We start from the raw sequence: 23,094 nt of genomic DNA on the forward strand, positions 1-23,094 counted from the left end.
GCCACAATGCTACGGTCATTAATTGTGGAAAACAATAATCAGTAGATGCAATTTTAGATAAGGCTATTAAAAAAAAACCTATTTCAATTATTTTGACTGATATTGCATTTGCAAAATGGTTCAAAGAAATATTCAAATGATGATGAGATTGCTGCTCTGGTCTATACCAAACAAACTTGTTTTCTTGTGTCTGGAAAATATGTTATTTAGACTACAGCGTCTATGTAACACCACAATACTTGATCTTTAATGGCGCTTTTTCACATATTTATCAAAACACTGCAGCACATGCAATTTGAATACTCCATTCTGATACTATTTTGATTACTTATTCAGCCCTAATGATAGATGATTGATTGCACACATATATATATACATATACAGGAACAATCCAGGTTTCAAGTGTTGAGCTCTCCTTTCTTTTTTAATTAATCTGACCAACCACGATTCAAATTTAAAAAGTCAGTAATGATGGACTCAGTGTGTGACAGGTAAAATCATTATTATTATTATAATTATTGTCTTTCAGATTTAAAAGGTGTTGGCTGATGTATTATTTGTATAATTAAGAGCAAAATCAGTCCCAGTGGCAGCCTCTCTGTACCTTGCTTGACCAGGCGCACGTCGCCTGGCGGGCTTTTCTCCCACAGGCCAAAGCAGTGGCTCCCCTTGGCGCAGCGGATGGTCGTGTTCTCTGGGGAGACCCGGCCTTCGCCCCCGGCCACTCGCTCCACCTCCCACTGCTGCTGCTGGTCCGTGAAGGCACATTCCCGCTCCTCGCCCTGCGCCGCTGTGCAAAGAAGAGGAATGGGTAGGAGGAAGAGTCAAGTCAAATTTATTCATGCCTCTAATAAAACAGGGTGGTGCTTTGCAGTGAAACAAAGTGCATGAATACATTTGATAACAGGAGACCAGTGCATCAAAATTTTAAGACGAGGCCAGCCAGAGCTTAGCTTGTGTGTTTGTGTCTGTTAATGAGCATGTGCAGCAAGGAGAGAGGGATGGAAAATTCTGCAGCTTTAATTAATTTATGCAATTGTAATTTTTTCATCTCTGCAGCTAGCATTGTCTTTGTATTTCCACAGACACCACAATAACACATTTAATATGCACATTTTAGATGAAAATAAAAAAAAAACAACAACATCCGAGCACATTTCACCTACAAAATGTAAATGTCAGTTTAAGACACACGCACAATTGAAACCATTCACTACTGATGCACATGCACACGCACACATCCCTATAGTCTGGTACATATGTCTCCAGACTGAATGATACTGGTATGTCTGTCTATACAGGGAGGAACCATAGCTGAAAAAAAGCAATCTGCATGCAGCCAGCCTGCATAGACTGCTGCCTCTCACAACTCAAAAGATCAATAGAAATAGCTATTTCAGCTCTAGATGAAACACACAAACACACCACACACACACACACGCACACACGCGCGCGCACACACACACACACACATGCACAGAAGAAAACTAGGTGTAAGGGCTAAAAAACTAATAACATTAAAGCATGCTGGAGGGGAGCAAAACATTCTGAATTACATTTTCTGTGTTCTGTTTTTCAATCTTTATCTCCCATTAAGACATAGTAGGCATGGAAGTGAGAGAAGACGCCATGTAATAAAATAAAACTGGAAAGGTCGGTTCAACAAATCTCAAGAGCCAGAACTCGCAGGGTATAGACCGTGCACCATGCCAAATGTGTCAGGGAAACCCTTTGCCAAAGTGCTTTTTTAATTAAATCTAATTATGAACTAGGCCAAAAGCTACTTTCTATTTTGGGCTGACTAGATTACGGGTTGAATCTAAAGCCAGAAAATATATATGAACTTTAGATGGTGTTACAGTTAGGACATGCTGTGTGTGTGTGTGTGTGTGTGTGTGCATGTGCATGTGCATGTGAAACGAAATCCCAAACAAGCAGTAAGTTCACAAGCGGATGTTGTTGTGAAATGTACAAACATGGAGTCAGGGAGTTTGTTTGCTTGAGACAGAACTTGTGCATCGTGGTGGAGTGTGTGTGTGTGTGTGTGTGTGTGTGCGTGTGTGAGGATTGGGGTTTATGTCTGGGACAGCGAGAAAAAAAAGCCAATGGTAGAATGTGTGTTTGTGTACATTGCCTGCATGGTGGGTAATTTCAGATAAGAGAAACACAATGTGCCAGTTTGTTTCCCCGTCTCCCGACTCCTCCCCTTCCTCCATCTGGGAAGAGATGGTGGAGGGTGGTGTGTGTGTGTGAGTGTGAGTATGTATGTGTGAGGGGGAGGGGTGGGTGAGGGAGGAGGGTGGCTGTGCCCTGCTCAAGGTCAAGCTAGCCTGTGTGGGCAGAGGGTGACGCGATGGAGTGGTTGCTCTGCTGGGCATGGCGCCAACTTTCCTCCTCTCCTCCCACCCACAGATAAAGCTATCAACCCTGGCCTACTGTGGGCCTTGGCTGCCCTGAACCTGTGGGCCCTCACTGCCTACTGTTTGTGCTACTGCGTCCGCCTGGAGGGGGATACAGCATGCACGCAGAGTGGCAACAGAGTTCAAACCAAAGGTTAAGTATCTGGAGGAATCTCAGTTTGATGAGAAAAATGAATTTCAAGTGTGTTCCTGCATGGCTAAATGAGCTGATGATCGCACCAATACCGCCAGGGTTAGGGGTTTGATTCCCACTGGGGCTGCTGATTCTCAACTTATGTGCTAATGGTGCAGCGAGGAGCTCCGGATTAAAACATCCTCCAAATGACATATGGCATACGCAATTATCATGTCATACAGTATAAGTCACCAGTGTGTGCCTGCATAGATTAAGCGATATTTTGTTACACCATGACCTTGATACGGTTTCACACTATACTGAAAGCTATTTGAAAACAAAAGCAGGCCTATACTCAACATGAATTATGAAAGCCATGAATATATACTGACTCAGTGGCCAAACACACACAAAACAGCCCTACAGCTCTCTTGACTACCCCTTTCTTTTGTAAAATGTGAAATTCAAGCATACGTGAGAAGTTATTTATCGCAGACAACCCAAAATGAAAACCAGTTCAACAACCAGCGAACTAGAACTCTATCACGGGGATCTAATGGGCAGACACTCATTCATATTTTACCATGTTTCTATTGCCAGAGGGAAGCTTCGCTCTGATCTATTGCAATCTGACAGCTGACGTTGCCCTTTAGGAAGAAAATCCAACCTAAAATATTATTAACACTGATAAAAAAAATAACTATTGGCAATGTTTCTTGCACTCCTGGGTCCAATTTGTTGTTTGGTGGGGTATTTTTCTTAATCCTGTGGCTAACTGGCCTACATAGATGGAGATCAATAAGGAAAACAATCTGAAATGCCAATCTGAAATATTAACAGTAAACATCAGGTTTTGGTGTCGGTCCTTCAGAATCAAAGAGCAAGAGCTTCTTGCCCGACTCGCCATTTTGTACCAACATCCAACAATCAAACAGATAGAAATCCACCATAAAAGAGGCAGAGACTTCAATCTCTTCACATAAAGCAGCTTCAACAATCCATAACAAAATTCGACCACAAGATTCAGGTTTTTGTCAGTCTGCATTCTTCTATGTTCTTGTGTCCACTGTGACAGCCAAAGGCGAAAGTACACTTCAAAAACGAAACAATGCAATGATGAATAAAAATCCCATAAGTTTACAAGCTGAGGAAGCATCTGATGGTGACTTGACTGACAAGAATGTGGGTTTTTCCTGCACAAAGAATGCTATGACAGGTGTCAAAAGTAGCCAGTGAGCAACAAAGAAACACCAGAAAGGCAAAAATATTGTGTGCAATGAAAAATGATTTGGAACCTTTTTCAGTTCTATTGAAGCCACAGGCAGTGTTTGGCAAAATGCAAGAAACTGCTGCTTCTAAATGAGAGGTGAAGTTAAATAGCTGACTCATTTGCCAAACAATGTTCTTACCCAAAGAACAAACAAATATTTACCAGCTAACTCAGTGGATCTCAATCCTGCTCAACACGACACCGAGGCATGCCGGTAACCCTAGCCGTGTAATTAAGGGCCGGTTCACTCCTGGGACTCAGGTTTTTGTGCAACTGACTACCTGGCAGGACAGAAAACTAGGAATACTCTGGGTCTTGAAGGACTTCCTGCAACAAAAGAGCAAAGTTACCCAAAGTCAACTTTGGATTCAACAATTTACTAGACAGGAAGATCCTGAGCCAGGACTTGTGGTTGGGCTGTGTTTACAGGATATTTTTTACCACGAGTAACTTTAAACTTAGTATATCCTGCTGAGTACAATTCAATCATATCGCATTTCGACTGCATCCTGGTGACCATTAGCCCTGCTGAGTTGAGATCAATTTTCATAGCCTGACACTTATTACAGAGCTCCAGTCGTGCAGCAACCAGCCGCCACTTTGTGTGGCTGCAGAAGTGCCTGGAAATATCATTACGGCAAGTTACACCCTTCAAAATCCAATTCTGATGGCCATGGTTTTGCTATCTAAGATCCAAAATATTGACCAAGTTTGATTTCCACGCAAAAGCTTGTTTAAAAAGTTGTGACAGCCTAGCTGGATCAGCAGCAGACCCTATACGGCTGGCCAGAGACTTCCTCTATGAAAACATTGAGGCACCCAGTGTATTATCAGGAAAAAAATTGGTTTAAGAGTGAAAATACAGGCTAATGTCTGTATCAATAGCTATTTAACTGTTGTACAGCAGGATGAAAAGCTCATTTAAACCATACCCCACTGAAAAACAATCTAATTTGCTTTCATTTTATACACAGCAGGCAAAAGCATTATCAAGGTTTAGATTTGCAGCACATCTATTCAGAGGAACATCAAAATGATACACTCAAAATCTTAAAATCACACTTCATATCACCATCATATTGCCCAACAAGTAACACACAACAAGTAACAATAACACACTACATATTTTCTCCATATAGTGCATCTTTTAAGTGGAAATACCCCTACTGCCCATGTTCATAAACCCACTACATAGCCACAAAATGCCTTAAGAGCAGAAATGTGTTAAACACAGGCATTTTACTCTTTATTCACTTTAATCATCCACTGTTGCCTGGAAAATGGAATTCAGACATAGTAATCAAAACTATTAAAATTTCATCTTGTTTATTTTTTGCGCATTTTGTAAACCAACTATTGATTATTTTCTGATGATAACCTAAACAAAAACGAAAACGAATAAACAATGCAATAGATATCACTTCAAGTCTCTGTATGAATGCTTCTTCTTGCAATGTTGAAGGATCATTCTCTCCAAGGTCACAAGTATCATTTCTAACCATGGGGTTTCAAGTGTGGGTCTAAATATCGTTTTTTTTTTCCCTGACTGTAAACTCTCTTACAATCATACATTACACAACATTATTGCTTTCTCTATCTACATATAAAAATGAATACAATAATTCCAGACACATTCTCTGAAAGTCATCCCAGGAAATACAGGAAACCCCTGTAACCCCTGAAGCAAGGAAAAGTTGATGATACAGGTTAATGACAAGCAAATACAACACTTTCTTCAAAAACTAAAAGAAAGTGTGATTGGTCCGTGTCTGTGCCTCACTGCATGGATGTGGATCCCAACATGGGGTCAGCCTGACTCTGTCTCTGTGCCCTGCTGTCCCTGGTCCTGCTCCCCCTGAGCCTTCCATGTTCATTAGCTTTGGTTCAGTCATAAATTTATGCACCATAATCTCTCCTTGATTTATTAAGTCCTGGTACCTCACTAACTTATCTGTTGTATACTTGTATGCCTGTAAAACCCTTTGAGGCTTTTAACAGTGATATGGGGCTCGAAATAAAAACTACACTTGAACTTGACAATAGCCTGTGATGAACATCACAGACTGATGATGTAGCCTATAAGAATTTTAGGAAAGGGTGGAATTTTCCCTCGTTCTTTCTTTCGACAATAATTTGACGAGTTTACAAGAAGCCACTTGAAAGGGTGTGAGGCTAAATGTAACAACATTCTCGACAATGATCTCTTTCACCCAGCGGATGTGCCTGCTTTTCTAAATAGCTAAATCCGAGAAATCAATGGGAAAGGGCAGTAGAAGTGGAGACACAAGCTGGATAGGAATTCCATTAAAAAGAGGAACATGAAGGAACAATAGAAGGAAGTGCAAAGCCACTGCCAACACCCAAGGACAGTTTGACACCAGGACTGACCCTTGTACACTAGGGAGTGTGCAGGAACAAAATCTATACAACATATCTCCATTCTTTTCCCAAATACTGACTAGATAGGCTGACATTAATTATTGATATTTTTGCCACAGTTTTGCAACTTAAGACTATGAAAAGAAAAACCACAAAACGTCAGCAAGTGCTCTTGAGAATGAAAGAGAGAAAGCTGAAGCAGTATTTAAAAGCCTGAAGCCATGAACTTGTAACCTTGAAACAGATTTGGGTTTTCCTTCTTAAGTGCAAACAATTCTAAGATTTCTTTTTTTTAGGGAAAGTGTTATTTCTGTAGTATTTTGCTGCATTACAATAAATCACTAAAGCAGTAAAAACATATAATATCAGATTAAATGTGTAGTAAGTGTCAAGTATCCTGGTAATATTGCATGGGGGAGCTATCTGGCAATTCCAGCCCCTTTCCTCCACTTTGTCTCATGTCACCCAAGGCGGACTCCAGTGCCAGGAACGTGCCCACAATCCCCTAACCCTGTGCTACCCCCCAGCGTCAACCCGTGACTGGCTGCCTGACTGAAATAACATTATGACACACTGACTGACGTACAGCACATTAAATAGATTCACGGTGGTGTGGCATGGGTGCACATACAAGCATGCAACATCACAAATGAAGAGCATGGACTAGTCACACCATTCCTCCCTATTCAAAAGCAGAAGTGGCATTCCACCCACCTAAAAGCTTTTTATTGGTTTTGTGACAATTGCAGCCAAAAAAAAAAAGGAGTCAGTAAAGTGAATAGAGTCTAGACAGCATAGCATGGGATGGCATTCAAATCAAACCAGGCTTTTAAAGATTGTGTGTCTGCAGACTGAGCCACGAGAGCACTCCTGTAGTCCGCTTTCATTGGTTCATCTACCTCTCTACTTGGCTCTGGTTGGTTCTTTGACTGAATTCTGTGTTTCTTAGGACTGTTTCTGGTTGGGTGCCAATCCCTGTGTTTATCTCCAATTGGCTGGGGCAGGCTCTGTCCCCGGTTCTGCTCTGTGGAGCTTGCTGTGTGATCTTGGCTCCCACTGCAGTATTGGATTGTGGGTCAGAGTGTGCAGGCAGGGCCAGTGGAGCGAGGCAGATGAGAGGGAGGGAGAGGGGTGTGAGAGAGAGAGAGAGATACAGAAAGAGAGAGAGGGTGGGTAGTCATATCAAAAGGCTTCAGAGTAGTTTTCGCCAAGCTTGCTCATTGGATGATGGCGGGCACCGCTGAGTGTTTACCCATGGCCCAGTTATTTGCTAATCTCTCTCCCCTTCCAAGCCCCCCAATTGGCCTTCAGTGCAACCCCCCCACATCCCCCTCCACCCCCTCAGACTACCCCTTTGCCTCAGCCTCGCTGCTAAAAAACAACAGCGACCTAATCTGGCTCTCTCCTGTCCATTTTGCCTCTCCTACTGCCAAAGCCCATGGGAGCGATGTGCGACACGGCAGTCTGAGAGACTTGATTAAAAGTCACTGACTGTTGGCTGTTCTGTCACCAGAACTGGTTCTGTCTTCTTAGATCAAATGAGATACATGAGATGAAAAAACTGAGGAAGCCATCTTGCTTGACGGTGACCAAAGCAGTCCTAATCATACACGATGCTGCTGTCTGGATGCACGCTTGTTGCTGAGGTGGGACGGATGGGATTCAGGGGTATTTGCTGACACCCCCAATTTTTCCAAGTCCCCGGTTGAGTTTAAAGATGGGGTTGGGAGGTGGGGGGGACTTTAATCTATCCCATCTGTTGCCCTGGGAACCCCCCCTCTGCAGCACCAGCACTCAGTCTGTGTCTGTCTGGGTCTGGTACAGTTATGCTAATCCGGAGTCTTATACTGCCCCAGGGTCTCAAAGCTTAAAGCCCTCCATCGTTGAACACAATGCATTTATGCTGGTGGCCCCACCCCTTATCCATGTTAACTTTCCCAAATATGTGATCAAAACAAAGATGACAGGGGTGACCAAAGTGGTGTTTGGCTGTCACATCAGAAGGACCATAATCTCAGATTATTTATGGACCAGCAGAAGTGTAGATTGAGGATGTTTTTTTGGATGTGGTTTTGCAATAACGTTTCCTTACTGAATATGCAAACATACATACAGGCTCAACAGGATAGACACTGGCTTGATTCCCCTGTACTACCACCAACTCCACCCTTTCTGCATGGCCTTGTGTCTATTACATTGGTGTCTATTGGCAAATGAATTGGAAATAATGTTGCCACAAACACAAAACAAGTTTGACTGAAATATAAAATGTAGATGCACAGTGTATAACTTAATAGATCACTGTACATGACATCACAACTCAAGAGAAAATAAGCATTCTTTAAAAATATCTGTTGTGATCAATCATCAACCAATATCAGCAAAGAGCCTTGCAATTGTTCACAAAAGCCATTCGCCTTTTCAAAATTCTATCATGTCAGAATATGAAAATACTACCCAAAAAAGGCTCACCCACACTTTGAGCATTTTTTTTTGTGCGCTCCAGACCCATTGTCTCTGCTAGTCAAGGAGAACGCTTCGTGTTAATCATAGGCTGTCACTCTCAGTTACCATCTAAAGGCTGCACCTTTTGTTTTCTAAAACATCCACTAATTTCTCTTTTTTGCCAAACCATAAGGTCCACTGAACGCTGCTCTATTGTATTGTATCTTGCTTTTACCTCTGCTCTGGACTCAGGCCATGGTACCAAGCAAAGCAGCCATTGATTTTTATCTAACAGAGTACAAGGTTAGCTGCATTAGAGACCAAATGCCCCCTTTACCCCCCACCCTCTTCCTGCTCTACCCACCCATTTCACTGTTCCATGGTGTGTTTCTCACTGTCAGTGTCATTTTTTTCCCCTCACAAAATTACTATGTGGACTGAGTGCAAGACATTATGGAATCAAAGTGGGTGCAGTGCTTTCATATCCTCTGGCCTCAGCTTCTACTTCCCTGTTTTCCTGTCTTGTTTGCCAGGCCATGGCCCCGCTCTTTAATTGTGAATGCTTCTGCTGCAATAGTACCGACGAATAATAAATGTGCGTCATCATATTACCTCTATTTTTGCTTCTCTGCAGTGGTTGCCTGACAGATTCAGATTCAGATTTTTAAGATTTTACAGACTGCTTTTAACACTATGCTAGGTCATGATAACTTCGTATCTGAGCTTTTATCTGAATACACCACAAACAAAATACTAATTATGTGATTATTTTATTCAGGAAAATTATTTTATTGCTTGCACAACTGCACAAGATAAGTCAGAGAGTAGAGAGTGAGCTACAGAATGGAGCCTTGCAAGCTGCTAAAATTTCAGTGACTTGCTCATTGACAATCCAGCAACAAGATGCTTGCTGACACACAAGCTTGAAGCTAGTTGAACTGCTTTATAATCACTATCCTACTGCACTACTTCAAAAGTGGTGTGATGTTGAATGCACATCATGAAATCTTGAGGCACAGCCTTCTGACACTCGTGTTAGGACCAATCAGATCCGATATCAAAATCAGGTGCCAACACACTTTTAAAAAACGAGAATGAACCTCTGTCTTGCTCCACCCGCCTGTATCGCTCACTGAAAATGAATCAAGGCCAGGCAATTTTCATTACCCATGTAAAAAGCCCTTTACTAGCAGAATAAAGGGCTTTTTACATGGGTGACGAAAATTGCCTGGCCTCAGACATGTCTTTTCAGACAGACCTGACTGAAAAGCTTAACCTGCTTTGTGGTTGGTTTTGCCATCGGCCATTATCCAGTATCAGCCTAAAAAAAACCCATATTGTTATGAATAAAAGTAAATAAGTTTATTCACATATTTACCTATTTTATTCTTCTATACCTTTGTTTTAATTATTGTGTCTTGTTTTTTGCAGTTTCTTATTGGCTTTTAATTATTGTTTATCATGTTCTATGCAACACCATTTTGAAAAGTTAATTATTATTATCGAAAGATGAATGCGGTAATACCCACTCATATAATTTATGTTCCATGATAGGCCCTATATCTTGCACTGTGTCTCTCCTGTTGTCCTGGTACCATGCAGTAACAAATTAGCAACTAAATAAATTGTCAAAATGTCTATGCAAAAATGTTACTCACATTTTGTGTACTTGGCTTTTAAAGTGAGTGATTCTTCTTCCTCAAAAGATCATTCCTGATAAAAACCACTGATTCTATCTCAGGCCAGACTGTGATGTGTACACCCTGCTCACCAAATCATTAGGCTTCAATCTGGGCTTGCCTGTGTGGCAAAGAACTCACAGCCGTTCGGTCTGTAGGAACCAACAATTTCACTCAACTGACTCTACCAATTCTTTGTCCCTGTTCTGTTGAGCTCGTGACATGACTGTGGAGCTGACAGCTTTAAGAGTCCCCTGCGGCCCAGAGAGGCTGGAGGGAGAGGGCTTGGTTTGGGGAACAGTGGGCCTGTCACCGCCACAGTATGGGGCCCACGAGACACAGCTTCAGGCTTTGGACAAGCGGAGCAAATGAGCTGGACTTTTTATTCTATAGTATAATACTTCTCCTCTAATCCTCTTTGCCCCTAAACCTCCAGCTTACCTGTGACAACAGTTCAAACAGGCTGCTTTCCAAACGTGGACTGTGCTGTGTGATGTGTGCATGGCAAGAAAGATACAAATCAGTAGCTTATTTACCCCAAACCTGAGAAGAATTTAAGATAAAGAATGACTGCCCACCCCGTTCTAATGTCTCTATCCGAGAACACCTGTGGTCACGCTGCAGGTAACGTCTGCGGGCTCGTGCGGTGTTTGGAACCGTTTCTACTCCAGATTTTAGAGCAGCAGGCATACGCCCACACGTCGATTAGTCAGTGGGGACGCAGAGCGGAAGGACGACACAAGCTCAGCAGCCGACAGGTTAAACACATGGCAGTTGGGAGGAAAATGAGGGAGGATTAAAAAGAGAAATTAATGCAGGTAATGAGGGAGTCAGGAGGAGGGGGGAGATCAATGACAGCAATAATGTGGTTGGAGTAGAGTTGGTGAGAGAGAGAAATAAAGACGGAGAGCAAAAGGAATGGCGTCAGGTCAGGAAGATTACTAACATGTTCCCCCAGCCTATTAGCCCCTCTGCTTCCTCTCATCATCATTACTGGCATCATCGCAAGAGAAGGCAATGGAATATCTCTGCTTTGCATACATGAACAAAACAGCGGCACAGAGATAGCAGCCTGTCGCCTGTCTCTTTCCAGTCATTATGCCAGCAAATTCTGACTGCTGCCTCAATTAATTTTGCACAGTGCAACAATTTGAAGTTATTGACTGTTTACATGGCATGCATGCATATGAGTACTATTAATTGCCCTTGTTCTGAATATTGAGTGAATATGTCAATCCCTCTGACAGTCAGGGTAGTTATTAAACCCCTCCAGGGGAATACTAATTTGCATGTCATGTCTCATAAAGGTGAGCTTATCGAGGCAATAATTTTTCATGATGAGCAATCTTACAGTCTGTGCAGTGTGTAAAAGGGCTGCATGTTTGAAAAATTAGTGGTAATTTGGTCTGAATATTGAGATTATGGATTAAAAATGCATACCGACCTAATCTCCTGCACTTGGAAAAATGTAAAACAAACAACAAATATTGGGTGGGTAAAAAGGTAGACACCAACGAGAGAAAGCGAGAGCAACAAGACTGAGGAAATAAAATGGTGAAAATGTGCTGCTGGCTGGGCCGGAGGCACACGCCACTGATGCATGCTGTGCGCGCGATGGTTTGTATGAGGGATGCACTCACATTCTTAAAAACCGGCAATGACTTCGAGAACTGTCTACTCCCTGTCATATTTTTCGTACTAATGAAAGCTGGAGAGCAGAGACAAAGCCCAGGTGCAGGCATACAAGTCTGATAAGGGTTCGGCACCCCTCAGTCCTCCAGGGCACGCTCCTGCCCCACCTGCCAATCCGTGCACTGCTCTCTGCTATTACCAGGCACTTTACTCTCCTCACACACCACCCTGGCTCTTTTCCCTCCTGGGTGCTCCATGATGGAGTGACCTTCCCACTCCAACAGGACAGCAGAGTCACTCCTGATCTTACGTCATAATCTGACAAATCATGTCTTTGAAAATTTCTTCAGAGCCCCCTCACCCACATCCTGCCTGCCTACATGTTCCATGATGCTCCTGGTTTAATTCATAAAAAAACTACCTTTTCCCCTCCACTCTGATATATCACTTCATGATCCTCAGGTCCCAGAAATACTGTAAGGGTGTGGCGACTCTGACCGCTATAGTCCCTGCTAAACGCTGCATGTAATGTTTGTGATATGGAATTTGAGCCTACATTGACTATCAATTGCACGGTTACACTGGTTGTGCATTCAAATTACGCGTTACCAGCACATATTTCCCTCTACAAGACCAATTATTATTCTGGGTTTCTGTGATAACACCCTGTCCATGAATGGACGAGTCTGGACAAAAACTAAACAATTTCAGAGATGATAATGCATTATTAAGCGTCTGTTTACACACACATTCACACCCACATATTTGGGCTTACACGAGACCACCCATTTTCCAGCACACTGCCTAGCACCACGTCAAAACTACCACCCAAATTACGTATCTTGCAAAATAATTTTCTTGTCTTCCCACGCATTCCAGCTATTTTCCCCCCATCAACTGCACCTCCATCTCTCTGTACTGCTGTGCAGCCCAGTCATTATCTTATCATGCTCAAGGTTTCACAGAAGCCTGGCTTCAACCCAAAGTCTAGAACAGGGGGCACAACTTGGCTGACAAGGACTGCAGTATGTTGGCAGTGCTTTTCCAAGCCTTTGTACACAGAATGATTAAGAGCAGCCAAGGGTGCACTGGCTACTCTGGCAAATAAGAGATAACCTGTGAATTTTAACCAAACTACAATGAGTTGAGCTCAGAGATGAGTCCAGAGAGACAGATCCAGATAGAAAAACGGATAAGGAAGCGAGAGACAGCTCCAGAGACAGGCACACCACAAACACACACACACACAGAGTGTGCGTGTGTGTGTGTGTGTGTGTGTGTGTGTGTGTGTGGTATTTTGACATGCAAGATGAAAAGAGCTGATTAGACTAGTCTAGTATGATTAGCGTTGTACTCTCACGGCACAAGAATGCCTGATTTTGCTTGTCTGGCCGTAGGAATTGTGAAAGCAAAACGTGAACAAAATGACTAACAAAAAAATCAACAATTTTGACAGGATAGATATATCTTTCATAACCACAGAAATAACAAAACAGACACTAGACCTAGTATGTAGAGGAAATACATGCATCAAAGCAGGAAAGGATCAAATACCTATCAGAGGCACATTTCTACATGTTGTAAAATCACCATCCACAAACATGTCACTTACCAGCCACGGGAGTCAGGAGAATCATCACGCAAAAGCCAATCTTTGCCAATGTTAGCATCGTGATTCGGCCCACAGCCATGACACTGTATGTCGACTTTGGTCTCGTAGTTGGAGCTCCTCCAAGTCTTGGTGTTACGGTCCTGTTGTCTTGTAGCTCTACCACTTTGTTTTCTCCCTTCTCACGTCAGCTCAAGAACTTGAACTGCTATCTCAAGCACGGCACACATTGAGAATGGAAGTGAAAAGGTAGCGCTGATGTGTCGGGATTGATTGTCCTGATTTGACGACTAATTTCCAGTAAAAGTACCCCTGCTATCGACCCCACCACACACAAGACTGCTTAACCGAGTAACGCAGCTAACTTGTTTGGCGGAGCTGCCGTCTACAACCAGCCAGCGAACGGCGTCCATATCTGCTGGCTAACATGTTAACTGTTAGCTACCTAGGGCGACTGTCTGGGATTAGAAAACTTGGGAGAAGAGAAGAATAGCGCAGAAATAGCCGACGGACAACTCATCCGTCTAGATACAGTCCGTTCTCACGCATACCCTTTGCAAACACACGCAGTTCCACGACATTAATAATGAAAATTTGGTATATAAACGTTAGCCAATTAGCTTGGTTAGCTGGCTAGACTGGAAGCTAAATGCTATCGAAGCCTACTGAATGTTAGCTTAATTGCTAGTTGTTAGTGCTCCGCGTCCCGTCTCATTTCACGGTCTCCGTTGTGGGCAAAAATAATTTGCCAGCCCAACGACGCATCCTGTTAGCTTGCTCAGTTCGCGATTAAAAGGGGGTTAAATATTCCTCTGCTGGCAGACGACGGGTCGAGAGGATGGATGTCTGCTCCTCCGCTCTTCCCCGGGGCAGTAGCGTTTGGCATTGACCGTGTGGAGCTCCGCTGGGTAGACAGACAGACAGACAGGCAGGGCGGCTGGGAACGCCTCGTTTGCAGGCTTGTCTGGACCGCTCGTCTCCGGTATCAGATTGCTGTGAGTTGCTTTTGGGGGTGGAGGGCAGTCCGACACAAGCAGAGGGAGAACTACAGCGCCTCCATGCCGCAGACTATGGACATAGCACCCTCGTAACCCATGCTGCCTTCAAGTGCTTCGGGATGACGCCTATACCATCATGCGTTTACTGTACTCTCCTGCAAAATCTGTGCACATGAATCCAGTGGATTAGGTGTTTTTTTTTTTGTTTGTTTGTTTGTTTTTTTTTTCAGCTGAATCTGAGATGCGGTCGTTGTTTTCATCACGAGCATTTCACAAAAAGAGACGTTTCATTTTAAGCATGCAAAATCAATTATGTAGAATAAACCCAACCCGTGCAACACCTGTGCATCACTAATGCTGCAGCACTCGGCCTAAAATAATCTCTATAGCACACCACACTCAGTGCATTAAATCAGATCCTGTCACATGCCTCTATTTTGAATTAGATAGGACGAGATAAATTATGCATTCAAGTGCTGCTGGTTGGAAATAATCACACAGTGGACCCTGTAATAAGCAGACCTGCGGACCTGTCATGAAGGCCTATTGCAGCAGCATGATAAAGGGAAAATGTGCATGGTGGCGGGGGAGGGGGGTTATATATGTTTATTATTTACCTATAACAGGGGTAATATAATTAATTCCCCAAACTTGGCTTGTATCCTCCCCATTAATTGCTAAGCCACAATAAGTCGGTTATCATGGATAAAATACCGTTTCCATATCTAGCTTATAATATTCCGTCATTACAATATTTCACCATGTTCGCCCCTTTCATGCGCTCTCAAGTCATTTGACCTATTTCCGACTGCATTTGAAGGCAGCAAAAGTGATTCAACAGTTTGTGTTGCTTTGCTGCCTCGCTGTGGTCAAATAAGTTCGCATAGTTAAGAGTCCAAAAAATAATATTCCACCAGGTGGCAATGTGTGCCCACGGCTATTAAAAAACAGTCTACTGTTAGGAGTTATAACCTTAAATATATGTTTCGACTACTTTGTGCAACTCTTTTAATTATTAGGATATATGTAGTCCATTATAATCTCCCTTGTGTTACTGAAATCGATTCATTGCAATGTAAATCTTCAATGTCTATTTTTCTGATCATATCAAAGAATATAATCTCTTGAAAACGACAACATTAATCCAACAATAAATAAGGTAAACTGCAATATTTATACAAAGAATAATTTAGGAATAATGTAGTGATACCATAGAGGATAAAAAATGTCATAAAGCTGGCTACCATAAAACCACTGTAACTGCATTATTGAGTACCACAGACGCACTGTAAGTCCCAGATGGAATAATACAAGAACAGAATTGATTTTTTTTTTTCCCTCCCAGGATATTTATTCATAGTTATACACATATTAGGCCCTCCCGGATAAATTAGTTTCACGTGTAGTCTCCGCGGGCACAGTCCCAGACAGGGCAGTGAGGGGGGCGTGCCAGCCAGTTTGCGCAAGGGACCTCCGGTTATGGGACAGAGGATCGCAGGCTGTGGATGTTGTGTCCGATCTCGGTTGAAAACGCCGAATCGCAGTCTTCTGTCTCCTGTTGTGCGATAACCTCCTTGCTGTCGCTATGTCTGAGGCTGTACAAAGTTGTGTGGACGCGTAATGACAGGATAAAAAAAAAAAGACAGCACCGATGCGCAGTCAACGCACGTAGGACAGCCGGGAACGCATGATCTGAGCCTTTCGTCGTGCAGCTTCTCGGAGTAGCCGTCGTTATCTGCGCCTCACGTTGTCATCTGGATGAAAGGTGGGCTGCAGCACTATGGCTTCGGCTGCACCAGAGGCGAGGAAGTTTACTCGGGGTCTCAACAAGCCTGGGACCGCCGCCGAGTTGAGGCAAAGCGTCTCCGAGGTTGTCAGGACGTCAGTGTTGATGGTAAGGCGAGACCTAAGGCATAACAACAATAAATAATGTTTTTCCCTCCTTACTTTTTCCTCTCACGTATGCACTCACTCACATAATTAGGACTCTGTTTCTGATTCTTTACTGCCTCCCATAGGGAAATCTCTTATTCATCCTCAGTGCTTCATTAGGGAAGGTCAGCCTCAGCTCCTTAACTAACCTAGAACTGGTTTAGTGTCCTGCTAAAAGGCCTTGGGATGGTGGTTGCACGCTGACTATGATGATTTGAACCCTGATGCTCTGGTTTAAGGCCACCCAGATGCCCTAAAAACCACTGATCGCTCAACATTTATCAGAAAAGCCTGACATTTTCATTCACTGGTGCATATCCACTGTAGTCTTCAAGGTGTCTATTGTTACAACTTTCTCAAAGGGGGTTGCCAGGTAACTGAAATGTACACCATCCACTCTCTGGGATAAAGGGACAAGAAAGAGGACACACAGACCACACACATACACACACGTCTTTTTTAATTTATCATGTCATCTGAACCCCTGGGTGCACCTTGCAACTTGATAGGTTAGACAGAAAGAGCTGAGTAATGACTAAGGTACAACTGCCAGTGACACATACTACCTCATTCTTTAACTGTATATTGAGAGTTCATGTAGTATGCAGGCTGCTTGGCACGTGCACTCACTGAATAAACTTTCTTAACTGAATGAGGAGGATGATATAGTGCAGGGGCTCTCAATCATGGAGCCAGACTCCCGCTGATTTTCTGTTTTAAATAGTTGATGATTTCATTAACCTGGTCTACTGGCGCTCATTCAGCCCCTGACTGCTCCAAATGTAATTTACTACCAGGTAAAATAGAAAAAGCAGCAGGGATCTGGCTCCCGAGGACCAAAATTGAGAAGCACTGATTGTTGTTTTGTCATCAGATCTCTCCTCATGTTTAAAAAAAAAAAAGGGGGTCACATGTTGAATTGTTAGCTCGCTCTTCCCTCCTGAATGCAGACTCTAGTGAATTCCCTCCACAGAGTGCTGCTGCTGCTGGTTCATTAGCCTAGATGTAGCATCATCAGCTATTCTGTTTGCTTTTTCTTTCACTGCTGTGCTCTCTACCACAGGGACTTGACCCCTAGCAGTGACCTAACTAACCCCGTGGCTGCCTCTTGTTGCATAATGGTGATCAATATGGCATGTTTCCCCAGCTAATGGCGTTTGCTGTCAGCTGGGACTTTCCTGTCTCCCCGTGGTCCGCATGCCCCTCTGGATCTTGTACCTAATTATAAAGAAATCAAAGGCACAGACATCACTTGATGTTCTTGGATCGAGTATATCTATTGGCCATGAAAACTGCCTTATCTATTTGCACGTTAGTGCAGAAAGAACTGGGATGCAACTGTATTGTTGTTTGAGTGCTTGTTTATTATCATCGCATATTGGCTGACTCTTTATCTGCAGTGAAAATGCATTTCCCTTTTATCTGTTCCTGACCTTCAGCAATTAAAGGAGCGGTTTATTCCAAAATGAAAATTCAGTCATTATCCACTTGTCCCCGTGTCAACTGAAACTGACATTTGTATGACCCATAGCAAGTTATGCCCCATTTCAGCCCTCTCTCAGACTTTTGGAGTTAATGTTGCTCTTTTTTTACAGCTGCAGAAAGCATAAAATGTCCATCAGACTTATTTATCCAGCTTGTGCTGCTTAATCCAAGTATTTTCAAGTCAAATGATTCCTCTGAGTCCCAAAGTCCAATATTTACCTTGTTGTCCCTATATTTTCCTGCTTAATTGCAATCGTAGCGTCCATCTGTGCCCGGAGCATTGTCAGTTACAAAACACTTGCTGACTGCAGAACACAAGGATTATGCTGCACAAGCTTTTTGGAGAAATTTGATGCACATTTTATGCTTTTTAGAGTTGTAAAAAGCTTTAATTGATTTGGAGAAGGCTGGGATGAAAATGCAGGATTTAACTCAGTGTGTTTGATAGACATAGAAACATAAGTAGTGTTTCCAGTTGAAATAGAGGTGAGTAGATAATGACTTAAAAATTATTTAAGGTTAACCTTTCCTTTAAAGTGATGCCAGCCTTAATTAGTACACAGGGTCTCTGGCATGTGGCTGAGAGCTTTAACCAAGAGCCATAGATGCTTTTCTGACTGTGTTCACATGATATGGAAAACTCAGGGGTCCTACCACTGACCAGTGACTATGAGCTCTTGTCAGCGCTAATAGGTTAATATCGGGGCTGGGCGCAGGTCATCATGTTACACTCACATTCATCATCGCCTCAGTCATAGCAGGGCTCCATAGGCTGAGCCCGGACTTATGGCACAGCTGTTTCTGGTGCCCATTTCCACCACACCGACATGCTGATGTGGTAAAAACAAATATATACAGTATATATCAAAGAGTGTGCTCAACAGCTCAGGTTTCACCCGGCAGAAGCATGTTGGCTTGGCTTAGGATGCAGAATGCCATGTAACAGGCGAGTGCATGCTTTCGTTCCGGATCAAACTGGTTTTTGAAATTGAAAGCCAATAGCAGCAAATATTTTGCTGATGAATCACAGGTCTTGCAGGTGGTACTCGACAGTCTCAAATATTCTTTTTCAGCGCTTAAGGATATGTTTAAAAATATATATTGCAGTTATTTGGACAGATATTGCAATTGCAGTATGATTAACAATTTTAAAACATTTTTGCATCATTATTTTCATTTTCACAGAAAAACCCTATAAAATTGATAATGATGTGATTTTTTTGCTGGGGTCTTTATCAAACAATGATGTATTTTTATGTCAGGAGAATGTGATTTGTAGGCCAAGTCATCTGTAGCACCACAATATTACATTTATAATGGTATTTTGTCACACATTTCAACTGTGATTTGAAAATTGCTCTTAGAATATTGTGTCTTCAATGATATTTTGATTAATTGTTCAGCCCTGCTCTTCCTATATGTTGAATGCAATCCATTATCCACCCTAAGTCTTCATCTCCACATTTGGCAATTATGCCATCGTGGCCTATTAATTCTGCCATAGACCACAGTGTGTGGAGTGGCATAATGGATGTCAGATCGGATCTCTGACTTGTACTTAATAATGAATGAGGAGAGGGTAGGTGTCCTAGCTATTTTTAAACACGCCCTCTATCTCCTCTGTGACATGGTGTCACCCTAAGCACCCAGGGCAGGAGGCCATCAATTATGAATATCTGCATATGTGCTATATCATCTAGATTCCAAACGGTGGGCAACTCAGAGAGCAACTTGAGCGTAGACACACACACTGATGCGCACACTGTAGTTAGTGCAGGCGTGGCTGGCGTTCAGCTATACCTTTGTAAACAAAGTGGCAGCCAAGCAGTAGGGCAGTAAAGGCGGCCCCTGCAGTTTTAATAATCACTTCCAACTGAAGGAAATGCTTGCTTGGAGGTTTTTAAACCTTGTTCTGCCCTTCCCTCGCCTTGCTGACTGCGTTTGTACTCTCAGTCAGGGCTTTCTGCGTTCACACACTCATAGGAATACATGCACTGATACAGTACACTCAGATTTGTCTTTCGTCTTTCTCAGCCTCTCTCTCTCTCTTTCCCTCTCTCTCTCTCCCTGTCGATCTGCCTACTACCATTCAGAAACTGTAGCTACATTCTACCCTCACACCATTGCCTCTGCACCCAAACCTCTGAGCAAGAGAAGCATATTTTGTGGCTCCTGTTATCTTGATAGCTATTTGTAGACGGTGCAGTTGACCTGCAGTTAAACGATGGAAACTCCACTTAAGACTGAACTCCACTTTAGAGGATTTGGTCTGATTATAGCATAAAAAAAACCTGGTGGAGATTATGTGCAGATTTGCAGATGCTCTAGCATTGCTGACCTATATCTGTGTCATGATACAGTGGGCTGAAGCTCTGAGGAAGCAGGGCGTTTGGTTGCACACTGGTTTTGTGGTCGTTTCCCGTGTGGCTGCTGCTGCTGATAGCTGAGGCTTGGACTTTGCTGGCCATGTGGTTTCCATGTCTGCTTTATTTAGGCTACCTCATTCTGTCTGTGCAGTTACCACCATTACGCTTGCATAAACACCCTCTCTCTTTTAGCCGTCTCTCTCTCTCTTGTTCTTCCTGCGTCTCTCAGATGCATGCCATGTGTGCATGAGTATAATTTCCACTCAGGATGGTCATTGGTATTTCGTCCCCTGCATTTTTTGTGAGTTATATTGTTGTGTCAATACTGAACACATAGTAATATGCTTTACTGTAAAAATGCAACATTACAGGGCTTTTGAGTCCTCATGTAGTGAACACAGGCCTGTGTTTAATGCTGAGAGATCCCAGAGGACTGGATTGAAACTCCCTGTAATATGATAAAGCCTTTTAAACACTACAACAGTGACAATAAGCTTTGTATCTTTCCCCCCTTTCAGTGATAGGACAATAGCAACCATCTTGAAATGTTTCTATGCATAAAGCTCCCCATTAACAAGTCATTTAGTTTAATTTCTAGTCTTAAAATGTCTTAAATCTGCCAGTGCGATGAGATAATCCCACTTGCTTCCAATGTTAATCAAATTGTTTCCAGAATTTCCTTGAATCAGGCATCATTTTCTCAATACTAGTGGGCTGATCTGCCTTATTTCAACATATTTATATACTTGGACACCTGCAGAAAAATTCCTGTAACAAGTGAAACTGCATTGGAAACAAGTGAGATTATCTCATCCTACTAGCAGATTTTTTCACTTGTTATAAGGAAAAACAAGTGTTGAGTAAAATGTAAGAATAAAAATGTAACCAAGTAGAAAATTGCCATTTACCCACATCTAGTTGGTCTACCACAGGCCATGTCAGGCTGTGTATATATGCAGGAAATTCACTTTAAATGGTTGACACCATATATATATATATATATATATATATATACATATATATGTATGTGTGTGCGTGTGTGTGTGTGTGTGTGGGTGTTTTTCTGCACACTGTGTGTCCTGCCCCTTCAGTCCTATCCCCCTCCAGCTTCACCCATACATACACTTAGTTTCCCCTACATGATAAAACAAAGTGAGACCCAGCAGCATATCACTACAAGAATTAGATTCCTATCAACTGACAAGATTTTGACAAGTTGCCAGTTTCCACCAGCTTCAGCGAACACGGCTGTCATCATTCTCTGGAGCCCTCGGGCCCTCAAACAAAAACATGTTTTTACAGTTTGAATACCACATCGTTTTTACTGGAGAGCTGCTGCACTTTTTTTTTTGCCTCTTCTATACGGCCTGCAGGGTTGATTCAAGTCTGTGTATGTTGTGTGAAAGGGAGATTGCAGCTTGTTGCAACATCCTCAGTGTTTTGAGGTTTCTTTTGTTCTTTCAGTGTTAGGAATCTGCCTTGGGTTTAGGAGACAACAGCGTTACATTTCAAGTTCAGCAGTTTGTGGAAGCTGTTTCATGCATTTCGAGTGAAAACAAGCACAGAACACACACACGCACACACATGCACACAAAAACAGCAGCAACAACAACAATGTAAGATATAACCAAGGTTTAGGGGATATTATCACAGACTTGGAGGGCAAGGAGGAAGGGCATATAAACAATCCTGTCAGTTGAAGTGCAGTCAGTCTGTGTGCTCTGTGCTTTTTTTCCACAAGAAATGCATAAAACAACATGCGCAACCTGCTTGAAATGAAATACTGTAATTGCATAGGTTTGCATCAGTACAGATGTTTATTATGTAAGTATATTATGAAGAATATGCATGTCACCATGAGCTATCCTTGTCACTTATTTAATAGCAAGAGGTGCACAGCAAAAATCTCCATCTTAACATGTCATTTAGTCTCATAATAAGTGAAGTCTTGTTTTTCTTACAAGTGACCAAATTTGCTAGTGAGAGTAATCCCACTTGTTTGCAATGCAGTTTCATTTGTGTCAGCTGTTTTTTTCTGGGAATAAGTATAAATATGTTGAAACAAGGGAGATCTCTGGTACATTTTTTTCCACTTGTTTGAAGAAAAACAAAACTTCATGACCTAATATGTAATTAAATTACTTCTTGCAGGGTAAGTAGTTTGAATATGGGGATGCACAACAAAACGTGTTATTTCGATCAGCAGTGCAGCCAGCATTGTCAGCAAAATGAAATTCACCCTAAAAATCTGCTCCACTTGACCCACTTGCTCTTCCAATTCCCTGTTTAATGTGCAAAAATAACCAGCACATTTCACCTTTAAGGGTGGAAAATGTTCAAAGTCCTTTTTGGCACAACTATTTTCACAGCAGCCTGAGAGTCTTAACATGCAAAAGTTAGGCTGTGGTGCTGTAGGGTAGCATTAACACACAACTTTGGGCAGCCTAGCTGTAGAATGTAACAATGATAGCAGTGTGCTGGTGTTTCTCATTATTGGTCGGTCAGGATGAGAGTGGCTATGGAACTGAACCAAAGCCATGTGTCTGGCAGGAGTTTTTAATTGTCTCTCAATCAAGCTGTGCAAAAGGATCCATCCTCGTCTGCCAGATTACCTACAGGGCATTCATGAGAAACCCAACATATCACACACGCAGTAACCCAGATTCTGCAGTAACGTTCATTGTTGTTAGCCTAAATTTAGGTCTCTAATGAACCTATTGACACATTTTCGCCAATGAAGAATAGGACAGTCACAGTTAAATTA

The 23,094-nt window shown here is 42.5% G+C and overlaps 2 protein-coding genes across 3 annotated transcripts in view; one reads left to right on the forward strand and one right to left on the reverse strand.

Moving 5' to 3' along the window:
- Positions 1-14,558, reverse strand: part of LOC115371609 (bone morphogenetic protein receptor type-2) — a 31,287-nt gene extending 16,729 nt beyond the window's left edge. Inside the window, exons 1-2 of the mRNA XM_030069070.1 lie at positions 13,553-14,558; positions 605-790 (exon numbers count right to left, since the gene is read on the reverse strand). Of these exons, the coding sequence (XP_029924930.1) occupies positions 605-790; positions 13,553-13,631 (265 nt within the window). The 5' untranslated portion in view covers positions 13,632-14,558. The remainder of the gene's footprint in view (positions 1-604; positions 791-13,552) is intronic.
- A 1,464-nt stretch (positions 14,559-16,022) lies between these two features.
- The window catches only part of dock9b (dedicator of cytokinesis 9b), a 62,376-nt gene continuing 55,304 nt past the window's right edge, over positions 16,023-23,094 (forward strand). For both annotated transcript variants that reach the window (XM_030070369.1, XM_030070392.1), the window contains exon 1: positions 16,023-16,441. In XM_030070369.1, the coding sequence (XP_029926229.1) occupies positions 16,328-16,441 (114 nt within the window). In that variant the 5' untranslated portion in view covers positions 16,023-16,327. The remainder of the gene's footprint in view (positions 16,442-23,094) is intronic.

The sequence above is a fragment of the Myripristis murdjan genome, chromosome 2 (genome assembly GCF_902150065.1).
Source record: "Myripristis murdjan chromosome 2, fMyrMur1.1, whole genome shotgun sequence".
Classification (NCBI taxonomy): domain Eukaryota; kingdom Metazoa; phylum Chordata; class Actinopteri; order Holocentriformes; family Holocentridae; genus Myripristis; species Myripristis murdjan.